The sequence below is a fragment of the Protomyctophum bolini genome (genome assembly GCF_963924005.1).
Source record: "Protomyctophum bolini genome assembly, chromosome: 7".
In the NCBI taxonomy this organism is placed as follows: Eukaryota; Metazoa; Chordata; class Actinopteri; order Myctophiformes; family Myctophidae; genus Protomyctophum; species Protomyctophum bolini.
In genome coordinates this window covers 34587522-34612521 of record NC_137868.1, presented here as the reverse complement: position 1 = coordinate 34612521, position 25000 = coordinate 34587522, and the positions used below count along the sequence as shown (strand labels likewise).

At 43.2% G+C, this 25000-nt stretch overlaps 1 protein-coding gene across 1 annotated transcript in view; it reads left to right on the top strand.

The window, feature by feature from the left end:
• The window catches only part of zfpm2a (zinc finger protein, FOG family member 2a), a 143670-nt gene that overhangs the window by 49156 nt on the left and 69514 nt on the right, over positions 1-25000 (top strand). The window contains exons 3-4 of the mRNA XM_080768012.1: positions 437-535; positions 20062-20186. Coding sequence (XP_080624138.1) covers positions 437-535; positions 20062-20186 — 224 coding nt within the window. The remainder of the gene's footprint in view (positions 1-436; positions 536-20061; positions 20187-25000) is intronic.

The following is a 25000-nucleotide window of genomic DNA, read 5'->3' as shown; positions in this document are numbered from 1 at the left end:
CACACAACTCAGACATACGCATGCACACATGCAAAACATGGATGCCTCTGGGGTGCTTGGCAATTGCATACATTACCGCTGATTGTGACATTTAACAATGAGTATTACATGGGTGGCATGACCGGAGTGTCTTGGCTTTACATCCTGACTTCCTTCCACAAGGACAATGTCCCAAAGTCTATTGCAAAACTCGTTGTTTGGAAATAATATTGTAGTCCATCCATAATATACAGTGTTGAATTAACTACAGTCTAGTGTCCCTTTTCCATAGGAAATAGCAGATCCACAAGCTCACAAGACGCATTGTGATCTTGTAGACAGGCTGTTTTAGGAGATGCAAAAAAATGAAGGGGATCAAGTATAAATCCCTGTGGGACCACGGGCAACAAAGTATAAGGTTTAAGTGGTTAAACATGGATTCTCATTCTTACAGGAGAGGAGGATGGCAATGGAGAAGCAGGGGATTCGGAGATGGACGGACAGAACGAGAAGACCAGACACCCAGCCATCGGGCCAGAAGACTGGGATGGACCAAGTAAGCCAACCAATCACATCACTTCACTTCTTTAGAAAGCATTGACCATTACCAAGATGAGATAACTGCACAACTGCACGATAACACCGTATAAGCTACGACATAGATAGAATCATGTGCGCAATTCATTTTAGAAATGTGCATCGCACTATAAAATATTCCACCTTGATGAAAAGCTTTGATTTCCAAAAGAGGAATGGGGGAACGTAATAATAGCACGACCTCTAATGTTTCTAAAGTTAGAATACATCTTCTGCATTCTACTGCTGTAGAGGGAAAATGGTTTGGCTGGTTGTGATGTGATCAGCTAAATGGTACACATTTACCATTCAGTGTACAGTACATTAGGTTACCATGATTGAATGGGCTAGCTAGATTAAGTTGCTTTGCTTTTAATCTTGCTGTACTGTACTTGGAAATAGACTAGCTTCCCAAAGAAACCTCATAGTAATCACTAGAAATTGGAGCTTTTCTTTTTTGATAATGTCCTGTTACAGTACCAGGCATATTGTCCTTGGTTTCTTCGAGTGTTTAGACTTTCCATTATCTTGTTTTGCCCTCTTTATTTAAAGTCACTTCATCACTGTGATGGATAATAACATACTAGTTACGCAGCAATTACTGTTCAGCAATACGCCTACGCCCACACTGCTGAACACACAAAACACAGTTCCATTTAATGCGCAATATGACCTCGAGAATTTATTGCAGGTACATGCGTTTATATATTTTCTAAAAGCGAGAGAAAAAGTGGATTTTGGCAAGTTGTGCTAGCTAGCCAGAAGCCCCCTGGGGTGTGTATTTTATACTGACAGTGAATCAGTGTTATCACACCTATCAGATAATGCATTTATCATTAAATTTCACATTTGCATTTAAATCTGGGGAAGGAAATGAGCATTGCTGGCTAAAGATAAGAGCGAAGGGACGACAGTAATAAACCATCACTGTGATCAGTCAGGAGACAGGGCTGAGGGGGTCAGCTCAGAAGTGTGGGGGCCGTGACAAAAAGAAGGCATCACATGCGGAAAAAGGCCCTTTTGGGCAAGAAAATGCTGAGCTTAAAAATAGTGCTTTGAAAGGCGGGATGGATGTACTATGACTGGATCTATGACTGACTGTAATTATGCTTCCTGCCTCTCCGCGGCCGTCAGAATGGGAATTAGCGGCTCAGAACACACTGCTGGACAAGCAGAGAAGAGGGGGGGGGGGAGTGAGAGAGAGATAGAGACCAGTGAGAGAGAGAAATGGAGAGACAAAATCAGAGACAGACAAAGACTCTTAAGCCTGACTTATACTTTCTTGCGCGATGGTGTCGCTCGGCGACAGTAACAGAATCGGCTCCAGAATCCCTTATTCTTCGGCAAGCGACACCGTCGTGCAGCAAAGTACAAACCGGGCATTACGGGATTAAAGTAGTGGATTTGTCTCATCGTTCAGTGGGGTTGGTTCCAACAGCTGCAGCCGAGGACCTGATCGCGGGGACATGGGAGCCATTTAATGATACAGCCAAGCCACAGACAAGCCAGTATCTGGTGGTCAGCCCTGCGGACCAGTGCCTCTGCGTTATCACGCGATATCCAGTTTGGAGACAGCAACGCTGCTTTATAACCTCTACTGTAATACATACTAAAACATGTCATTTAGCACACACCTCTGTCCGATAAAACTCAAAGGGAACACATTTTCATATATGTATGGTCCCCTGGGGGAACAGAACTCAGATACTCATGTGGGCAGATAGTCTTCCAGTCTGTTTAGCCATACTATCTGCTTAGCCACTATCAATTATCTTCTTAGCAATTATTCTATTGATTACGTTTTACATTAATTGAATAATCGAGAAGCATTTTTTTAAACAAAGGGGATTCAATGAGGATTAAGTAAGTAAGTATAAATGTGTGGATTAAACGGCAAAAATAGCAGATCTACAAATTATTTTATTTTATTTCCTTGAAGCTATACTTGCCTTTAATATGCCCAAAATACGGATTGAATATGAATCCATTATTTAATTAAATGGTTGATTATCTATTATATGTTTTATATTAGATTGAATCGATTAGTTTGAGTAACTGTCTCACTGTTGCACACATCAAAGCAGTTGTGAACTACATTGTACTATACCTACCTCGCAACACCTCCATGATGCATACCAATTAGCAAATTAGCAAAGCATTTGTACTCTTCCTCTGTTTTTCTCAATGGGCAGCACAAAATGGGCAGAAATTAATCTCGGAGCATAATAATAATGCCATTCACTCTCACATCATGGCTGCCAAGAAAGGTCATTTCCCTTTTTAATTTTTCTCATTGTGTGGGAAAAGTCAGATGGGCATGTTATAATTTGAATAAAGAGTGGAATCAGACAATCAGATAGGGTACATTTGAAATGACATGACTTCCTGTTCAAAGCGATTAAAAGCAAATTTATTTAGTTTGAGACTGTCTACCCTTTAATCTCTTTGTAAATGTTCAGATAGTGGCCACATTCAAAAAGTTCTTTGTCATTGCCTTGGCTTAAGTTTAAGCAGGTGCGATTACGATCACCAACAGATAATTTTTAATCACTCTGTGTGTGCATCTGAATAGGATGTTAATGTAATGGCTATATTGCATAAAAGGGGAGTGAAGATTTATTAATGAGGTGGGCTAACTCAGAACATGCCCACCTGCTTTGGTGATTCCATTGAAGCACCTTCATATTAGTTCCCTTTTTTGCAGAGTAACAACAAAAGGATTCACGATATACATCCTGCAATTGAAGTTTTTTTAATTTTTTCCTTTTCTGGTATTTCATCCCCCACTTTAGCAGCTCATCAAGTCAAGTGGCGTCTGAGGTTGGTCCCTGCTCTCTGTCTGTCTTCCTGTCCGCGTGACTCGCTATTAACACAAAGTCCGCCATTGCAATTCATCTACGTCAACTAAAGGCAATGAATCAATGTTACGCTTAACGCCATTGCCGTAGCTCTACGGCAGTTGGGCTTTTATAGTGCTTTTGATTGTATGTATATAATGCTACTCACGTTAGCGTCGGGTTGCTAGCTGGTGCTGTCAATAACACAGGATTGTGCGATCATTATCATCGTGCCCATAAACACCCATTCTATCTGTTTCTTTCAATCGCCTGTATCTCCTATTCCTCCCAGATGGCATTTCTGGTCAAAACAAGGTTTATTCCACAGCCCAGAGCAGACTCTGTGTTGCGTTCCATTAGACTCCATTAGACCGGACGGTAAACAAGGAAGACATCTTGCATCGTCAGTCGTCACACACCCTAGGATTCAAAATAAGAGCTGAACAGGGAAAAATGCTGGTGTGGATTATCACAATTTATCAATAAATGCTGGCAGATTAAGAGTTAATTTGACAGCTCATTCTTTCTCTGTTGTTCGGCATACTGAAATTCCTTAGTGTCATTTTAACTGTGAGCGTTTATGAAACAGAACACACCTGTGCGGATATCTGAGTTTAATGCAAGCTTTCGGTCGTGTGACCTTCTTCAGTGTGCAAATGGAACCAAATGGACCCATAAGAGTCCATTTGGCTCCATTTGTAACACTCTGGGAGTTATAGTCCTGCAAAGCTCTTTTTTTCCCGTTTGTACACTCTTTACTGTAAATTAACACTACTACGTATGTAGGCTTCTGATGTGGATCCTCCCACAGTCAGTTTCCCAGTCTCTTCCCCGTCTCTTCTCTCTCTAGAAATATGACCTTAAGCAAATCTGCCACAGCAATCTTCTTTTTAATGTTCATTTCCAGTCATGGATGTTTTGCAATCAGCCACCGATATGGGTGATAGCATGTCAAGCTATTGTATTCATTTTCATGGACTAGCGGTGATAAGGATCTGAGCCTTTCTCATTCTCCCTCTCTCTCTCTCTCTCTCTCTCTCTCTCTCTCTCAGACTGTCTCCTCTAGGCTAATTGAGAATGAAGGGTGTTAGCTAGCTAACTCTGCTAATGAACTTGTTCTCAGCCTTATCTAAATGTCTGCTGGTGGAAGCCACACCCCCCTATAAAACTAGTGGAAACTCTGCGTTTCTGAGAGTGCTGCTTGTAAGTAGACATGTCATTTCTACAGGATGTGCATTTGCTGTATAGGAATTAATACCCGATCCAGTCTAGTGTTTTATTGTATGTGAATCTACTGTCTGTGACCCAATGAAGTGGGTTTTATAGGTGATAACATACACCGTAATGTGCACTATAACCTTTAATCCCAAGCGCTGCGTTATCATATTGACTACTTCATATTGCTACTTTTGAAGCGATACGCTGACTCGTTCTCCCCACACCAGATAAGCGAAAAACCCAGATTTAAGATAACAGAGAAGTCTAGAAAAGGCACAAAAAAGGTCACTTAAACAAAGGGAGTGAAACAAGCGAGAAGGAGGAGTTGAGCACTAAGCACAAAGGTAACAGAAGCGGTGTGACCACCTTGCCCACAAATCTCCTGGCTTGGCTGTCCCTGACGGGCATGGCCCAGCCTGCTCGCCTCTTAGTGCCAGCTGGGCATGGGCCACAGCCAGGCAGGGGTCAGATGAAGGAGTGGCCGTCCGAGATGGTACCTGACAGTTGGACACAAGCGGAGCCCACCTCCTGCCACCCCAATCCTTCTTCATCTACCTCCACCCTTCCCCCTTTTAAGACATTAAAGCGAAAATCGCTCTCTGAAAAATGTAGCTTATTCTCTTCATGTACTTCTTAGAGTCTCATGCTCTCATGCCGAAAATAGCAGATCTACAAGCTCATGACGTGTCACATGGCGACGCATCATGAGCTTGTAGATCTGCTATTTTCGACGTGCAACACCGCCACACGACGAAGTATGAATCAAGCTTCAATCTTGACTCCAGCCAGCTTAGAAGTGCTAGTGGCTGGACCTTCCTCTTCCAGTCCACACTCCACGCACGCAAGCACGCACCCACGCACGCGCACACACACACACACGCATGCGCGCGCGCGCATGCACGCACGCACAAAAACAATAACCATTTCAGGTTTTATGAACATATGTTATGCTAGGAGAATTGGAGGCCCAGATGGCTACAGTGGTGAGGCAGGTGCCTCAACAAATGTTTGCGGTGGCCGTGCTGCTATTTATAACGTGGCTAAACACAGACATGCAAATATTTGCAGGAGGACGGTGGGGCCCTTTTTTGTTTGAGTCAAAATGATCACCAATATAAACTTCAAGAAACATATGCTCGTTCACTTGAACATTTTATATTCAGTTCATCTGAAGAAAGTTTTTGTTTAGTTAAATTGAAATAAAAAGAAGGCTTAACCCATTCAGGACCGGAACCCCTTTTGGGGTTCTTGTTGCCATCTATAATATACAATATAGCAAAAATGGGCCTCAGTCCTAAATGAAAATGAGCCCAACCCTCAGAGGCGTCTCTGATTTATAACAGACTTGTTGGTTCAGATCATGTTCAACTCACTTTTAATTCATCTAATTTCATGAGCAAATTTATACTGTCATTTATTAACTTATGATAGCACTTTTTTTCAGTTCGCGTTTGCAAATTAGAATCTTCTTTTTCCAAATACTTAAAATAATTGATTTTTTAAAGCGAAAATCCACTTCCTTAACTAAATGAAATTAAAGTGAGCTGACAGCAAGTCTAGAATCAAATACCGGTAAAAATAACCTTACAGTTCTGCATTTAAATGAGTGTGTGATGACATGCCTTCAGTCAGGTGGCTCTCCATGCATTGGGCATTGCTAACGTTTCTAACTTGGAAGCAATATGTCTGCTATAAAGTCAGGGTGTTGTAAGGAAGGAGGGGCGAGCCGGAATGAGGGAGAGAGACAAACGGAGCCCAGATGCAGATTAGGCTGCAGAAGATGAGGGTGTAAAAGGGATTTAATGGTAGGATGGATTAGAGAAATCCTTGTAACAATGTTAAATAATTATGGTTCCAGCCGAGATCAAAGCACCATTGATTGAACCCCTCCAGCCTTCAGCACACTGAGTCTTGGAAAGCAAAGATTGGTAAACTAGTGCTCAGACCACTCCAGCTGCTCCAGTTAAATTGGATTGGTAAAATTAGGATATAGATGAATCCTTCAGGAGGCATTCGCAGGGCTTTTGTCACCGGAAATGTAGCTTGGGAGTGGAATGAAAGGTTTGATAGTGTACTGTCTTGACAGAATCATAAGACGGGGATGTCGCAGCTGCCTCGGCTGATACCTAAGCGTTTTAAGTAGACTTACAGACACTGTTGACTGTTATATCAGCAAACTGAAAACTTTCTGCACAGGCTTTCATTTGCACACACCCCCTCCCCCCACTTCTTTTCTTGTAATCATGAAATTTGGACGTGCATCATGGCAATTCTCTCTCAAAAGGATGGTTTTATCTCCCTCCTCCAGGGGTTTATTCAGAGTCTCCTGACAAGTCTCGTGAAACATGAATGACACTATGAGATAGCTGATACTGTTGATGAAAGTCCATCATCAGCTACTCTGCGAGTTCTGGGTCCCTAAGTGATGTTAAACTAAATTGCAATAAATGTCTGTATCTGTAAACATTGTCCATCGCCTTTTCTGATAAGTTTATTTTCGCACTCTTAGTGAAAGGATTCATAATGGTTTTGTGTACACACATCACGTTCACCTGCCTCCATTCCAACACGTGCACGTTGCGCGCACACGCATACAGTACACACGTGCACGCGTGTGGGCATACGTTGAATGTATGATTATAACGATGAAAATATGCAACACGAGATTAGACAAATCACTGTACTCCTATGCTGAATTGCCTTGATGCAAATGTAGTCACTGATCCGCTATACTAAGAGGCTTTATAGTGGAACTTCATGGCTGTTAGTTATATAATCTAAAATAGGGCTAAATGCAATCACTGTTCTTATCATTTGAGGAAGATGTCACTGTATTCATTTCTAGTTTCAGTGTTTGTGTGTGAATGTGTGGGTTATGGCACAGTAAAGAATTCCCTTAATAAGATAATTCGCTTTCGACCATTTCTGTCCGCATTTCAATAGGCTATGTGTCCACTTAGCAGAACTCACAATGGCACCTTCTATTGTGAGCGCTGTTTCAGTTGCAGGAGTCTTAAGGATTTCAGTGTAAACGAGAGCAGTTGCTAAAAAGGCTGGTTTTAAAACACGGCTGGTGGTAGTGTTTCTGCCTCTGGGGACTTGACTCCTAACGCATCTTTCTTTAGCTCTGTGAATGTGTTTGTTCTGTGATGCTTACCCTCCCAGGCGCTACTGTGGCTGTACCATTTTATTTTATTTCCAAGAGGTATCATTGTAATTGGTTGAATATTTGATGTGTGTATTCAGCATTTACATGGAGACATTCGGCACAAGTTGTGTTAGGGGATGTAATGCTGGGTAAACTCTGAATTAGTCAAGTGAAACTTACTTGTGCCTTGGATCATTCTCTCCATTACTTCTTTTGTGTGTGCAAAAACACAAAGTATATTTGAGTGACTTGCTTCAAATTCTGTCCTTCATGCATGGTTCTGTGGGGATTTTCGCTAAATCTGGGTGCCCGAGTCTGAGATAGCGCTTCATTTCATATTCATGTGTAGAGTCGTGTTTTACTTTAATTCCGTTTTGTGTCCCCATAATGGCATTCCCATTCGGCTACAGGAATGTGTACAGAATCCCACCTACACTGTAAAATCCACAGCCCCTTAAGTTACATTTGTACCCTCGTATTTTACTGTGTGGTGTACCTACAGTAACTCCACCCCATCCCATGACTGCATCCCCTCCCTCTCTCTATCTCTCTCTCTCTCTCTTTCTCTCTCACTCTCACTCACGCGCACGCACGCACACACACACACACACACACACACACACACACACACACACACACACACACACACCCTTCACAGTGAAAGGTATTGATATCAGAGCAGTGCCCCTGTCTCTGACGGGCCCCTCAGTGGTGATGAACAGCCGTGCCCAACGCGGCCCCCAACGCAGCCCCCAGCGTGGCCCCCCGGTCACACCGATTCTACCTTCCTTTTTGTGTCCCGAGGTGTGAGGTGGGGGGAGGTGGGAACCGCTTGTCAACGGAATTAAAATACCAAATAATATAATAATAACGATAATAAAAAAAGTTAATAAAAAAAAAACGGCATGTTCCTCCCTGATTGTGTGAGTGTTGTGGTATTCAATTATGCAATTTTCATTGGCATATTAATCATCTTTTCAACAAACAAGCCGCCGTTAATTAAAGCAAAGCATGGATAAAGACGTGTTGCCGGATCATCACTCCGTTTATCACTGCGCACAGACCCGCAGTTAAGTAAATTCAGGCTGTGAGATGAATTTCAATGGTCTCCCTGCCTGTGTGCACGAGCACGTGTGTGTGTGTGTGTGTGTGTGTGTGTGTGTGTGTGTGTGTGTGTGTGTGTGTGTGTGTGTGTGCGCGCGTGTGTGCGTGCGTGTGTGTGTGTGAGTGTGCATGCGTATGTGCCTGCATGTGTGCGTGCATGGGTGCGTGCGTATGCACTTTCTCTTGCATTTCTTCCATGCTTGCCTGTGACTGGTTAGTTGTTCAATAACGCTCATTTTGTAGACGTCGAGTTAGTGACGTTGCATATTGCAGCGTGGTCTAACTGAACTGTAACTGTTGCAAACACATTTATCTATTAATGATATACAGTACTGTATATACACTATACACTATACACTATATACAGTATATACATTATACATTCCCATTTTACTTATCCACATTTTACATATCCAAGCCTTGTTTATATTTTCTTTTTTTATAATGAAAAGATATGTCCCCGTGCCTATCGTTGTCCACTGTGGTTCTGTAGGGAGGACCAGTGTCATTATGTCACCCATCTTACACACTGTGCATGCAGTCCACTCAGGCAGCTCATCCCAGCCTTCTTGTATTCTTTCTCTGTGGGTTTTTGTGTTGCTTCTATGCTTGGCTCATTGGTGGGAGGGAATTGAGATTATTCAGGATCTGGCAAGATATGGCTCTGACTGGAATCATAGCTGACTGCCTCTGCTGCCATTCAGTCACAAAATATAAGTGGGGAGACGTCTTGGTGATGGGAACAGCCAGACAGCCATGGAAGGACTTGAGTTCCGCTAGCAGAAAAGAAGTCAAGGCATCTGCAGACATGACGCTTGTCGCCCTGTCCCTTCATTGTGGAGCAACTTTATCAGCGCCAGCCGCTCACCCACTTGCTAAACTGGAGGGCCAGTCGCCTCTTAACTTAAACATAAGATCTTTGTGGTTTGAAGCACTCGGCTGCACCGCACCCAATGTGAATCTGAAAGGCAAACACGACTCCAGTGTCGCCGTTGCCCATCACAAAATCACACCACATGGAAAACTTGTTTCTGCTGCGTTAGCTCGAATCTAAATGCACTCAAACAGACTGTTGCACTGGAGCAAGATTCCCCTCTCAAGGAAAGGAAAAAGAGAGATGGATAGAGGGAGAGAGTAAGTGGGAGTGAGAGAGAGAGAGAGAGAGAGAGAAAAAGAAAAAGAGAGGGAGAGAGAAAAGTCAAAAACCTCCACATAACAATGCCAGAGAAAAATCAGAACATTTTCCACCGAAAGATGGGCCATTTCCAAATCCTTGTGCCCTATCAGACAAATTAAAGTAAATCAAGCATGAAATGAAGCAGAAGAGCCTGGAGATAAGGCTCCTTTAAGTCGTTTACAGATTAGGACAGAGAGAGAGAGAGAGAGGTGCATCTGGTCTCTGCCAGTGAAGGAGGCTAGTTTCTCATTTCACAATAGCAGCCTGTGTATAGGATTACTCTTCCCTGTCACCGACATGAGCAGCAGTGCTGGAATCGACGTCCTCAAAATGTGTCTAACTATGTCCTCCTTAAAGATGTCTCCAACCCAACGTCACGTCTCATGTTGGACCGATGTGACATGCTGATAGAGAAACTTGTGACATCAATATTTGACCGGTCTTTCATTTTGATTTTGATTTTGGTCGCCTTGCCTCTTCACCTTTTCATAATGCTCAAGTGCCTTTAGAAGCAAAGCGACTTAAAATTCAAATGAATTCAGGATTGGCTGAGCTGTACCACGTGGCGATACAGCTGTCAGTTCCTGTGCCCATGTTAAGCATGCCTGCGATCAGGATGGGGGATTCCAAGCAAATGATATCCTCAAAATATAATTTAATACTCTATCATCATAAACCGGGTTGATTAGCATGTGTGTCACAGTCCTGTGTTGCCTCTTACGTCAACAATTTAATTGGTGGGGTTTTTTATAGAAATAATCAGAACATGATTACACTACAGTCAGTTGTTTTCATGGAGGAATGCTTACATCTTTTACATGTAGCGGTATGTATTGTATATGGACATGCACACACAGTCACACCACACACGTGCATGTTTGTTTTATAGATGCCTAGTTCATTCATGTACACAGCATGCAGTCAGGACACACACACAGTCACACACACACACACACACACACACACACACACACACACACACACTCAGTCAGTCACACATACACAAAAGGTAGGGGTGCGTTGCTCTTTGATGTTGCCCATAGTGCGGTTGTGGGATTTTGTTTCACTTCCCCATGTATCTTTTCTCCGAGTGATGAGAGGTGGACTTGGCTGCTGCAGTGAGCCCGCTTTGAGAGAGACGAAGGTTGGCCTCATCGGCGGGTAGCTGGTCGCTAAAACCTCGACCTTGACCTTCCCAGCCCAAGCCTTTAGGTTTAGCTCCTTTATCACACTATCTCCAGGCATTTAAAAATACTCCTGAAACTCGATGATTTAACCCGCTTTTACGCTGTTCACATCAAAACTGGATGAAAAAAAAAAAAAAAGCTTAATCCATCTTATCTGTTGACTGTCAAACTGCTCCTGCTAAAACCTACTCACAAAAGACAACTAGGTCACACAGGAAAAAAGAAAAAAACCCCAAACAGAATTCTCCGTTACCCAGGGGAAGTTGGAGGTCTGGTAATTGACTTGGGAGGAGAATCAGAGGTACTTTAAAAATAGTACGCCTGAATTAACTGCCAAATTTAAAGAATCCGATGTCACTGTGTTTACTCACTTTACTGTAGGCATTGTCTGTGCAGAAATTGTTTTGGTAGCTCTATCTGTATACTTTATTATTTTCATAATCACAGCTCTGCGGGAAATGTATTTCATACAAATGTGTTACAGTGTACAAATTGTTCTTCAGATAGATAAGATAAGATAAGGTACCTTTATTGATCCCAGAGAGAAATTGAGGTATCATACTGTAGTGGCAACATTAGTGAAAATGAAACACAGGAGAGGTAATATTAAAGTCTGATTTATTGTCTGCATATGACACCTTTGTATATTATATACAGTATATTCTGATTATTGTTGCTAGTAAACAGAAAACACATTTTCAGGTAGGTATACGATTACCGGTAGTTACAAATGAAATTGTAAGTAACTCAAGGAATGAGCAAACGAACTGGAACATTACTACTGTAATTTGAAGCTGATAAATTAGACTATGCTCAGAATAACAAGAGAGAATTCTCCGTTGTTATTCTGATATGAATGTATTTTCTGTTTACTAACGAGCTAGAGAGATTGGGAGGCTCCTACTATAAAAACTCTATAGCAGTGATTAAAACAGTATAGCTTTAACCTAAAAAACAAACAAAAACGCATTTAAGCATAAGAATCAATTAATCAGTTAATATGTTTTTAATGCATTTAAACAAAACGCAAACTGGGTTCAAAATATCTGGGAATGTAGTGGCTCCAATGTGGATCTCGGACTTCATGTTGCCAGCCTAAGCCTCCATCTATATGACTCCAAATGTGGGCAAGGTTTCAGCCTGATATTCTGATATTTATTCAAATATGTGAACGGAATTAGTGGAGTTACTGTGTGCGGCCTACTGGCAGTCAGTGTGCACAAGAAATTCAGCACTGATCGCTCCAGCGGTTTGCGAGATTAGCTCCGGAGAGTCCGGACACACAGACACACACAGACACACACAGACCAACTTCTAGAAGGCTGGAGTCGCGCCGAAATGTAACCTCGCATCCATGCAACAATTTCGGAGTAGGTGTGCAAGAGGTCAAGTTTGTTTAAAATGTCTGGTTTCTTTCTGGACATAACTTCTGCAAGAAGAAACGTTTTTTTTAGCCAACTGTTTCAGGCACATGGCGTCTATAGCTGCCAATGAATAAATCCACAATTACTCATTTATTCTGACAGGCCCAGTTTGGAGTAATGTCTTTTTGATGGTTCTCAAATTTCAGGAAGCATTTAAAACAGATCAGATTCCTTGAATAATAGCGTGTCCTCTAGATGTTGTTTGTGATATGGCCATATCTTTGTGTGAGGACAATCATTCTTTAAGTTTTCCTGTCTTCCTTTTACATGCTATCAACAGACACCGCAGCACTTCTCTAAAGATGGATGCCTTGCAGATTGTTGTCAGCATCCTTACTGCTAACTTCTGCAGGCCTTTGATCAAACTGAGTCCTTGACAACTGCTATATTTCAGTTCAATGACAACAACTAACAACAGCAACATCCATGTCCAAAGTATGCATCCAAGTCTTTAATAATGGTTTTCTTTTCACCCTTTAGTGGCATGATTGCAATGTGCATGCAGTAACTTTATATTCAGTTACTGCATGCATTGTTGAGGGCACCTAAAAAGAACTGCTTAGGAATCCCTGCCACAGGAAATAGCGTTTAACTCAGAGATAGAGTAAAAATCAGACCCGTCTAAAGTGAGTGGTGTGTGTGTGTGTGTGTGTGTGTGTGTGTGTGTGTGTGTGTGTGTGTGTGTGTGTGTGAGTGTGAGTGTGAGTGTGAGTGTGAGTGTGAGTGTGAGTGTGAGTGTGAGTGTGAGTGTGTGTGTGTGTGTGTGTGTGTGTGTGTGTGTGTGTGTGTGTTAGGCTGCACAACAGTGAGACTTGGTGGTGTGTTAGGCTGGGGTGCACAACAGTGACACTTGGTGGTGAAAATATGCTATTTCCGTGCTCAGACCCAGCCAGCCAGGGACATACAGTAGCTGTCTATAGGAGTGGTTGCACCACTCAATAATGGGGTACATTAAACAATCTCAGCAAACCACTTAAGCCTTATTTTATACTTCACCATACAACAGTGTCATGCAAGAATACTGTAGCTGATCTACAACCTCCAATGCACGTTTTGAGTTTATAGATAGGCTATTGTAATAGATCAGATATTTTCACTATTATATATCATATTCCTTTTTTACCCACCCACACCCACACTCCCAGCTGGCCCACCAACAACCCCTACCCTGCCCCCCATCCGTCAGAGTTAACATACCCTAATCCCTTTGGCTTGCCCCCCCCCCCCCCCCCCCATTCCACTGCCTGTTCTCCCTGCTACATCCCCCCCCCCCCCCCTCCTCCCTCCCTCAGTCAAGCTCATTGTTGTTGCCTGGAAACGAGTGGTGGAAAGTATACACTACAAGTAAATTTTTTAGGTACTTTTACTTTATTTATTATTATTTATTTATGTTCATTTTTCAATACTTGATGCCAATCCTTTTGGACTTTTACTCAAGTAAACAAATGTATACAGGCTGTTTACTTGTTACAGAGTACTTTTTAAAACATTATAGTACTGATACTTTTACTAAAGTAAAGAAAAAAAATCACCACCGCCAGAAAAGGGTCAACTTCTCCTGCTGTTCAAAGGGATGGACAGAACCAAACGGAGGGCCTTCTTTTCTGGGGAGGGGAGGGTGTGGGTGAGGGTACTGTGGGGGGTGGGCTGGAGGTCCTTCACTGTTAAAACAAGTGTCTCGCCCGGAGATAATAGTGTGGGCTCTGGGTTATAAATGATGCATTTTGTTCACCGGGACCTGATAATAGTGGCTTGGTGGGGGGATGGGGGGGGGGGGAGGAAAGTTCATCGCTCTCTTATCAATGCTCTGTGACATTTCTCCTTCAGCTGTAAAAATTTCATATCACATATCTGCTTTAAAGATGTAGCACCTTTTGTTGAACCGATACAGAGCATTCCATTTCACCCCATATGCTTCTCATGGTATATTAATTTATAGTCCATTTGGCAGCTTTATAACGCAGGCCTATCAGTGGGGATGACTGGGATTCAGGAGGGCATCGCTGAATTGCCACGCACAGGTTATTGAACTTTGAACACCAATCATTTATTTGCTTTTATTTGAAACCTGTATTTAATATCAGTGGATTGAGTTGCTTTGACGCCATCTTTCATTATTTTCGCGCGGCAAAGCCGATCTACAAGCTCACAGCGCATCGCAGCCGCGCAGCGTGACGTTCACGTATAGAGCTGCTGTTTTGGAGAATTGTCACCTAGATAATGCTAATGAAAGTCCCAAAATAGGGAGCCAGATAATAAAAATCCAGATATATTTCTGGAGCACTGTATAGGTTTTCTATTTGTTTTTTGCTAGGGTGATCTTTGAGCCAACGTTAGTTATTGAAGTGAAATTTATGTTAGAGATAACTTATGCAAATCCTTTCCTTTAACTAATGTAAATCTGCAGTACGGCAGAGTCATTTGTCATGTCAGACCATTAGCAGACTACCGTACTCTGGGACAGAAATTACACTTTCACACTATATGTGCATTAAGAGAAACGTTCAGAGTGAAATATGTATCTATCATTGACTTCCAGGAATCTACTGGAGCAGCACAGAGGGGCCATGTAAGAAAGCAATTAGGGTCAAATCTGTTTGGTTTTTGTGATATTTGATAAGAGAGTAACCTTTTCAAACTTTCTCAGTTCCAAAAGAACAAGTCTGGTTATTTTCTGTAGACTTGTAAAATGAAAGCTGGGGCCATTATATTTCCACATTTAAAATGTTAGGTCAGATGGCCTTCATTATATCTAATAATGATAATTAATTAGCTAGGGGAGCTTGATCAACCTATTGAGGCCATCTCGCTGCCACTGGCCTGCACACATTTGCTCTTCAAATCATAGAAGGATGGCACTCTGCCACCAAGGAGCTCGTTAGTATGCAGTCGCTTGCCAGCCAATAGAGAGATGAGATTCCTTATTCCTCTGCAGCATAACAAAAAAGAAAGACAGAAAAAAAAAAAACACAGATGCCAATGTGGAGCATCTTGGTTGCTATCTGAGGAGGATCTCTCCACACAAAGGGACATTCATTGGTCTGCCAAGTATTTGTGGAGCGCAGGAACAGACCCTAGAGTCTAGCGACAGATGATGATCTTATCAGAGGGAGGGGGGTTTTGGGGTGATGGTGGGTGGGTAGGTGGGGGGTTTGGGAGCAGGGATGAGGTTGGGGGAGGGGGCACAGCGCTTGAGCCACATACTCAGCTTTCCTTTGCCAAGTCGGTGTCATTTGAGTATTGGTTGATCGGGTACACTGAAGAGGGAAAGAAAACGGGCATGGTTTGTCAAACCGTCCCAATTTGGTCTTTCCTTTTAGTCTGCTTCTGTGACCGTGCTGTATCTGTATTGGTTAGACTTTTTTTTTGTGGCTGGACCTGATAAGTAGACTACAGAGTAGGGATTAGGGGCGCTTGTAAGCAACTAAATTATAGCTATGTTATTGCTGGAACATTGCAATATAATGCAGCCTTGGTTGTTGGCTGGATGTGTTTGGACTGGATGGTGAAACTGTGAGTTCTTACAGTAGATGTAGAGTATGAAGGGAGCCTGTTATTCATCCACTGGTGATTTCGTAGAGGTCTTCCACTGGTATCTGCAACAGATGTGACAAGCCATCTGGGAGCCCAAGGTCCTGAGGCAACATTTGGTACAGTACGCAAACAACTGGCACCTAAAACACGGTGGACCAAAAGCCCAGCAAATTGAATCACAATCCCCTTCTCCCCTCTCACGTACACCTACATGTATTGACTGTATGTACCGTCTAGAGACCCCCCCTCCCCCACCCCCCTTCTCCAGCCATGCTTTAAAAAAGAAAGTAAAGTCATTGGCTTGGGGATGACTGTAAGTCATGTGTCAACTCAAGCAGGGCTAAACAGGAAGTTGCGTCCAAGCGGTGAAAGGCCGCCGTCTTATCTGAGGACAAACAGAATGCATCAAGCGGTGGCTGCTGCTCTCACTGTGAGGCTGCCTCTGATGATGGCCAGCTGTGCTCCAATGTTTAATTATTTCTGTCTAATGAGCTTACCCACCTTCCACTGCGGCAGTAGGAGCACAGTGTGCTACAGCAGGAAGGATGAGGGGGAGAAAGCAAGAAAAGAGAGAGAGAGAGAGAGAGAGAGAGATACGGTAATTAATTTCAAAGTATCTTATTTGGATGTGCTTACAAAACTGTGCGTTTCCACCGAAATGTAACATGTTTACACTGCGTCCTGTTCAGTGTTTTATGTATTATTATCATTATTATTATTGTTTTTACCAATTTCAACCTGGTCTCCCTATGTTGGGCATAAGTCAAAATGTTGAAACGCTTGTAGATCGGCTATTTTCAGTATTATTTTTTCGTGTATCATCAATGACCTTTCTGTGAGTGACCTGTGAATGTTGAAGCAGGTGTCTCGATTATGTGTGGTTTTTGTTGATGTTGATGTTTGTGCATGAGAAGGTGCACATGGCCATGTACCATTGTACCTTTCCATACCAGCTCAACATGCTACACACTTGTGTGAAAGAGATACAAGTCTGATTTAAAGTTGTTATAATTACTTTGTCCTGTTCAGAGTTGGTCTAAAAGCTGGAGTATCTGTGGCTGACAATCGGCAGTAGTTTCGGTGGTGTGTTCCGTGCCATTTGGCGGTAGTCAGCCATTTGCGAAGGACTACAACTATCGATTAATTTCCTCCATTAATGTATTTAAGTCATACAGGGTTTCCGTCTGACATTCGTGACAGGTCACACGTTTGGATCACGTGACCGAAAAAAACCCCCACTGACGCTCGATTCCTAAGGCTTCTGGGAAACCGAGGCTCATGCATTGCCTATGGTGCGTGTCGGACGCTCCCTGCTTGATCTGTTCCTTGGTGTGCCTGTGTGGTGGAATCCCCCATTCAAACACAAACGATGGGACTATTTTCAGTTGGATTTTCATGAAAATGGAGTTAGAATTGCAACGCCGTGATTCAAGTGTAGACACCGGCAGGGAACGGGAGTTACATACAAGCTTCACATGATTTCTGGTTGTACTCTTCTTCGTTGATCATTTACACAGGCTGCGGTAGAGCGCCCTCTATCGTAAACCACTGAAAACATGTCATGACGAGAATCTCGTCATAGGCGGTGTGAACCTTGGAGCGAGATGGCCATAAATCTTTTCATTGGCAGGCAGCAGGGAGATACCATATACATGTATCAGAAACATAACCCTTAGAACAGCATCAGTGGCAACACTGGCAATACAACAGGAAGAAGTATATGACTCAGGTGAGCTTAAGTAGACCGCCAGCTGATCAGCTGCTTGACACGTCCCATAGGCCTACAGTGCATCTCTTGCACAGAGCTGCACATGCGTGTTAACCTCTCGAGTGTATACCGCCTGAACTAACTCACTGGCTACGTGTCATTAGTGAGCAGCAAGCCGATGACAGATTAAAACAGGGCACACAGATGGAATATTAGACGTCACTGATCTTTCTCCTCTGCCATGTCATGAGAAAACGGCCTAGAGCAGACACTGCCAGTGCCAGGCAGGTGCACATTTGCATAAGACATTCTCAATTCGGATTCTCATGAGCATACGTAAAGCAACAAGACCACATAAACAGAATTCAGAGTGGTGTGAAAATGCTCCCAGTTGTCTTCCCATTATGGAAGCTTTCTTTTTGGATTCTGAATACGGCCTACCGCCATCTGCTGGTATGGAGAGTCATTTTGTCTCACACTGGCGTAGAACATACACCTTACAGCTTTTTACTTTATTTGTTTATTTGGACAGGACAATGCATATTAATGGACGTCACATGGACGTAAATACACCGGATATAGCACAGTTGCAGGCCTCACAGGAAACACAAAGCGGAAAAACTGACAGTCAAACAGTGGAATACATTTACATGACATTACATAGGGAACAGCATAAAAAAGAAATACACCTAAAATAATCATAAATGGTTGCAGCTTTGGTTTTCAAGCAACCATTTTTTCAGATTGTTTTTAAAAGATTGACATCAGCTGTATTCTTTGTGGTTGTGTATGTTCCGGCTAGGGTTCCAAGTAACTACTAACAATTTTTTAGAGATTATTCTATTGATTAATTCTTGATTAATTGAATATTTTCCCCTCACATTACATTTAAGCGTAATTGTATACGTCTTCACACAATGGTGTTGTGCAACAATGATCTCCAACATGACTTGTTGTGAGCTTGTAGATTGGCTATTTTCACTATTTGTGAAGAATTTGCCAGATCCATATAATGGGGTTGATCAGGTCCAGAGCCCAGGTAGAGGATGTTGTGCTGGTTCTGGACAACCAGAAATGCATGAATATGCCCCACCCAGTTATCATGTATGTGGTGTGTGTGTTATGCCCATATATGGAGTTCTTTGTCAGGCATGCCACTCCATAGCCACCAGAGCCCGGGCAGAGGCCTTTTGTGACGTTCTGGACAACCGTGGGGCCGGGCACTGTGTGTGTCAAATGAAAAGTCAGTGGGGCGAACGGTTCTCTCGTGGATTACAGTACAGACAGACAGACAGACATTTATAGATAATAGATATATTGGCTATAAGGACATGCCCATAATAGTGATTGATTGTTGTTATTATTATTATATTATTATTATTTATAATTGATTAAATTGATCAGTTCGATCTGATGAGTCGCCATTAGTTCTTTCAATGGGCTTGGAGATTGATGAGTTGATATGCCAGATACAGTATCACATGAAGAGCAGCAGTCTGGCCGTTTCAATGTTCCTTCACCAGGCCTCTCAGTGAGGAGGCGGAAGTGCATTTTTGAGAGCTGTGTGCTGCATAACTTTATCTTCCTGTGCACACGCACGCACGCACAAATGCAAACATACTCTGCAGCATGTCATACCCGGCCAAGGGGTTTATCATAACTATTTGATTAATCACTGTCCCAAAAAAGTACACTGAATCTAAGAGATAAGATAGCCGGGGGTGTCAGGGAGGTGAGCGCTGGTAGTGCTAACAGTGCTATCCACTTTCACTGCTAATTAACTGCAGCTCTGCAGCACACAGCACTAACAAGGGCCCAGCCAGCCATCCTGGAACAACAGAAATAGGTCTGCCACTATACTGCCACTGCCTGCCAGTGAGCCTGCAGTGTCTCACAGAGATTATCTCAACACAAGACACCTTTCAAGGAAGGTTAGCGGGTTGTGTTTCTGAGGAACACCATCAGATGGATGTTCACTCGATTTGCTTATCCGTTTTGAAACTGGTCTCTAAATAGTGTGGGGCCTTTAGGCAATTATGTGATAACACATTTGGGTTTCAGGGCACATGGCAATGAATGTTCATCACTGTGATTGTTTTGTTTTTTAGCTTGTATGCTTGTATAAAACATTACGGATGACTATTTTGGTCAATATTGTATTTTTTTTAGGAGAGCTGGACGCATTCCTCAAAGATGGCGAACGACGGATCCACTGTCGGCTGCAGCTCCCTGTGGGCACAACGTGGGGTCCCTTCGAGGGGAAAATTGAGATGAATACTGACAGCAGTGGCATGGTATGTCTGTGTTTTCATCTTCCTTTCCTGTTCTGCCTTTATTTTCACTTCACACCATGGTTTCAAACACAATATTTTTGTCGTTTTCCAAAAGATTGTCCTCAAATTGCTGCTGGTGGAGTGGACTTGCTATTAAAGGACCACTTCACCACTTTTCAACCTATCTTCATAGGTCCTCACTAATATTTTTTCCTACTCAGTCTGTCTCATCGGAGGGCTGTGGGCAGTTCACCAGTGACACGTATTTTTTTTACAAAAATGTTTTTTTAAATGTTTTATTGTGAGAACGATGGCTTCCATTTTCGCACTGCAACTTTTCAGGACTAGAAAGCCTGCAGTTTCTATTAGCTTGGATTCCCCATCGATTATGTCACTGGTGGACGGGTTTCTGAACTGCCCACAGCCCTCCTACACAGACTGAATTATTTTTCTCCCATTTTATCATGATTATTAGTGAGGACCAATTATATGAAGATAGGTTGAAAAGTGGCGAAGTGGTCCTTTAAGTCCTGCACAGTAGTTTGCCTTAGTAGCTTTGGACACACGATTACTAGAAAGTTCTTGGTCTAAAGCCTATTTTAATGGAAAGAAGAAGCAAATTCCCATGGCATTCCAACCCATTGAGTTGACTCCTCTGGGATCTAACTGCCCCCCCTAACAAAAGCCTTTGAAGTGCATCCATTTTAACCATTTAATCTGCATATTTTATGACAAAACGCTTTAATTGGTGGATTTCGAGTTCAATCCAGCCTTCAATTGAATGACGTTACGATCCATTATTTTTTATGTTCCTCTCAAGCCAGCAGCTTCATATCAGTGCACTGGCCTCTCTGGTTTAAAAGATCCAGCGTGGCTCCCTTCAGCTGCAGAGCCATGTGTTGACCTAGTGCTCTGGTGGAACAACGAGTCCTCTATGGGCATGATATTTCATTTTGCATTTGGATTAATTAAGAAATTCTTATTAAAAATTGTAACCAATCTCACATTTATCCTGTTAAGTAACATAAGGCAAAGTCCACAAGGATTTCAGACTCAAAGGCCCCCCCATTCTTCCAGATTTCTTCAATGCATAACTTTATTAAATCATTCTCAGAACAGTTTTCGACTTTTTTAAGCTTCGTGGTTTTGAAGTAGTATTATGGCCGTGAAATATGGCATCTCTCGGGGTAAAGCCAGTTATCCTTGGGGAAGAGTGATTTGATGGAGCAACACCTCAAGTCGCTTTTTCCAAAGTGACAAAGTCAAATATATTTTCCTCCAAACTCCCCATGAATTTCTCTGAAAGGCATCCAGGCGTGCCTCCACTCTCCCTCAGATGACCCTCAATGGCACAATTTTCTTGGTTATGTGTATGTTTTTCACAATATCAACACTCATTACACAAGGCATTCATTACAAATATTCCAAAACCGGTTGTAGTTTGAGAACATTGCTCCTGGCGGGAGTGTTAAGGCCTTAACTAAGTGCCCTCTGTGGAATCCGATCCTCCGTTCCAGATCCAGTTATCTATTATTTTTTAGTGAGCCAGGTGGTGGTCTTCACCTGTAATAGGCTGTGGAGGGGTTAGAGAACATGCCAACTCTCTCTTGCAATTAAAGGCGTAGGAAGGAGTTCTGGCATATTGCCTTTAAGGATCTCATGTGTGCCTATTCTCCTGGGGGGCCCTTTCAATGCTTCACTGGTTGCCCTCCTCCGCTCTTAAGTCTCATCTCTCAAACGGGGTACTGGCTGTTAGCCGCTTCTCACAATCGCTCATTAAAGAACGGGTCAAACCCAACCGGGCATTTTTTGTTTCAGCGAGCTGCCTTTTTTTTTAGGCTTTTATGCTCCGCTTTTACTTTGTTTCGTCAGGCATTTGTATAAAACTGAAGTAGCCATCAATCAATTCCCCGCATTTCTCCACCACCACTAGGGAATCATCTCATCGCAAGCGTTGCTTTTTTTATCCAACCTTTTTGCCACTGAGTTGTTGCCTTGTTAAACACTGGCCGTTGGCAACGTCCTTGATGTGGTACAGCATTTATCTCTGTTATTTCAGTGGGAGTGAAGGGAGTGGCACAAGTATTCAAAGACTAGACACTTTGAGACAGGAACAAGCCCCTAATGCCTCACCTGTAGATGGAGAAAAGTTAAACAAGGAGTGTGAGGAATGACCTGCGTTGAGGGAAAGAAAGAGTGAGGAAAGCAAGCTGGCCAGTCTTGATGCATGTCAGGCCTTGCAAAGTGTTCCAACACAGGATCAAGAGGCCATATAAAGCATTTGAGGGTAGAAATAATGGCTTATTGCTTCATGGGTCCTTACCTCACCCAGGAGGCACTCTCAGTCATTCTTATGAAGTATGTGACCTCCGCAGACTATTACATCTCCTTTTATTCTGTTAGATTTCTGAAACCCACAGAGGTGAATGTATTACCCCAAGGCAGTCGGCTGTATGGCAACAATGACATCTCTCTCACGCTGGAAACATGTGACCTAGCTTGTGTGGCTATTGATATGCCCTCTCTGAAATCAAAAGGATTTTCTTTGTATTCCTTCATCCCAGACGTGTAATTTGAAAGGCTATCAAGGTATGCTTGTGTGCCTAGCATCTACTTCTCACATCTCGATGTCCCACCCAGAGACAAACCACTGTTCTACAGTGGCTCTCAACATTTTTAATTTCAAGGACCCTCAAATGAATTGCACTAGACTAGACCGGTGCCCGGCTGTAGAGCACCAAGTTGGTAACGATGGAGGTTGGAGATCCATGCCCCACCCGGCTATGCAATACCCCTTGTACCCCTGTCAGAGTACCCGTTCCACCCATCTGTCTGTGTCCCTTTTATGCCCATATATGGAGTTCTTTGTCAGGCATGCCCAAATATGGAGTCTATGCAGATGTCAGAATGATGTCAGAACAGGACAGCTCCATTATGGAGGTCCAGAACCCGGGCAGAGTCTTTTTGTGGCGGTTCTGGACAACCGTGGGTCCGACCGACTCGACACCGAGCACTGCACACCCTGTCGTGGTGTGGAACACGTGTGTCGAATTTAAAGTCGGTGGGTTACGTGCATTACACCTGTACAGGGGTGCATTTATAGATAGAAGATGTCGTCTCTGTCCACGTTCACTCCAGCTCGAAGCACTTTGGAGCCTACACTGAAAAATACATGTTCTGGTCAGGAATAGGATACCAATTTCGTCCGATCAGGAGAGAGAATTTTTACAGGAGAAAGTGAAATTGGAAGTGATAAACAATGAGCAGACAACATTGAAACTGGAACACAAACTGATAATTGATCTCACTGAAAATAGCAGATCTACAAGTTCACACCATTTCTCAAATCGTCACGTTGTGAGCTTGTAGATCGTCTATTTTACTCCTATACACTGGTTTAATTTAATGTTTGTCTTTAGTTCAACGTTTGTTTTGTAAATGCATTGACAATGAAGGGAAAATTTACTCCATAATGTGTCATTTACGTCATATTGTCTCTTTATTGTTAAGGGCGTTTAATGTTTGTGTTGGCAACGTTTGTTTTACATAACCATTACATCACCTAATCATAATATATTAGCGCCCTTCACTTCACATGCGTGTGATCTTTGACAAATGTTTGCCCCATAATTTGTTGAAAACAAAAAGAAGCCTACTTGAATAATAGATATAACTTAACATTGAAGTGACACTTCAGTACAGTACAGTGAGTACACCACAAGCAGAGCTGATGAGCGCGTCAGGTCTAGGTAGTTCAGTGTGTGTGGGGAGTGTGAGCAGAGGGGTTCTTGGTGCCAGGGGACCAGTCCTGTGCAGTCTGGTGGGGCCGGGCGCTGCCTGGTCCCCTGAGCCACCAGAAGCAAATGGGAGCTGAGGCTGGAGTTGGCCCGACTATGCCTGCTGCGGTGTGGGGGGGGGGGGGGGGGGGGGGAGGCTGCCGGTGGACTCAGGGTCTCGGTGGCTGACCAGAGTGATGGATGATGCTGAGAAGAGAACGCCGAGTGGAGCGTTACATGCAGTTGTCTAGGCAGGCCTGGAAAGAAGGGGCCGAGAGAAAGGAAAGGAAAGAACAGAGAGAGAGAGAGAGAGAGGGGTGTGGGGGGGGGGGGGGGATGGGGGGGGAAGCATGACAGGAAATCTGGGCATCTGCAGGACAGAGATAGGGTCACATCTCGACCGTTTATCAAAGAGGAAAGCAGATTTCACAGCTGATGGTTTGGCCGTGGCAGCTCTGAACACCCCAGGGGCTCTGTTCGCTGTGTGACTGCAGCTGGAGTTATAGTTATTGCTGTAGGAAAACTGTTAAAATGTGCACACTGCTCACTATATTAGACCACTCACAGGCCTGGACCTACTCTGGAGACGGGTTCCCCATGCCTAATCACTCTGAGATGGTCTGTACACAAATTGCCCCGTACATTGTCCAACAAATCTTCCTTCCAAAAATTGCATATATATTTTTTTGTGTTGAAAATGTAGTATTGGTGTTGTTGTAGCATGCCAGGCCCAAAACAATCACAGAACAACAAGGTTCTCTCTAGCTAGCAGGTGTTTTACCCCCTAAAGGCTTTTTGAGTCTGAACTGAAATTAAGGTAATTGGTCTTGGTCAAAGCACTTTGGAGCGTGTGTGTGTGTGTGTGTGTGTGTGTGTGTGTGTGTGTGTGTGTGTGTGTGTGTGTGTGTGTGTGTGTGTGTGTGTGTGTGTGTGTGTGTGTGTGTGTGTGTGTGTGTGTGTGTGTGTGTGTGTGTGTGTGTGTGTGTGTGTGTGTGTGTGTGTGTGTGTGTGTGTGTGTGTGTGTGTGTGTGTGTGTGTGTGTGTGTGTGTGTGTGTGTG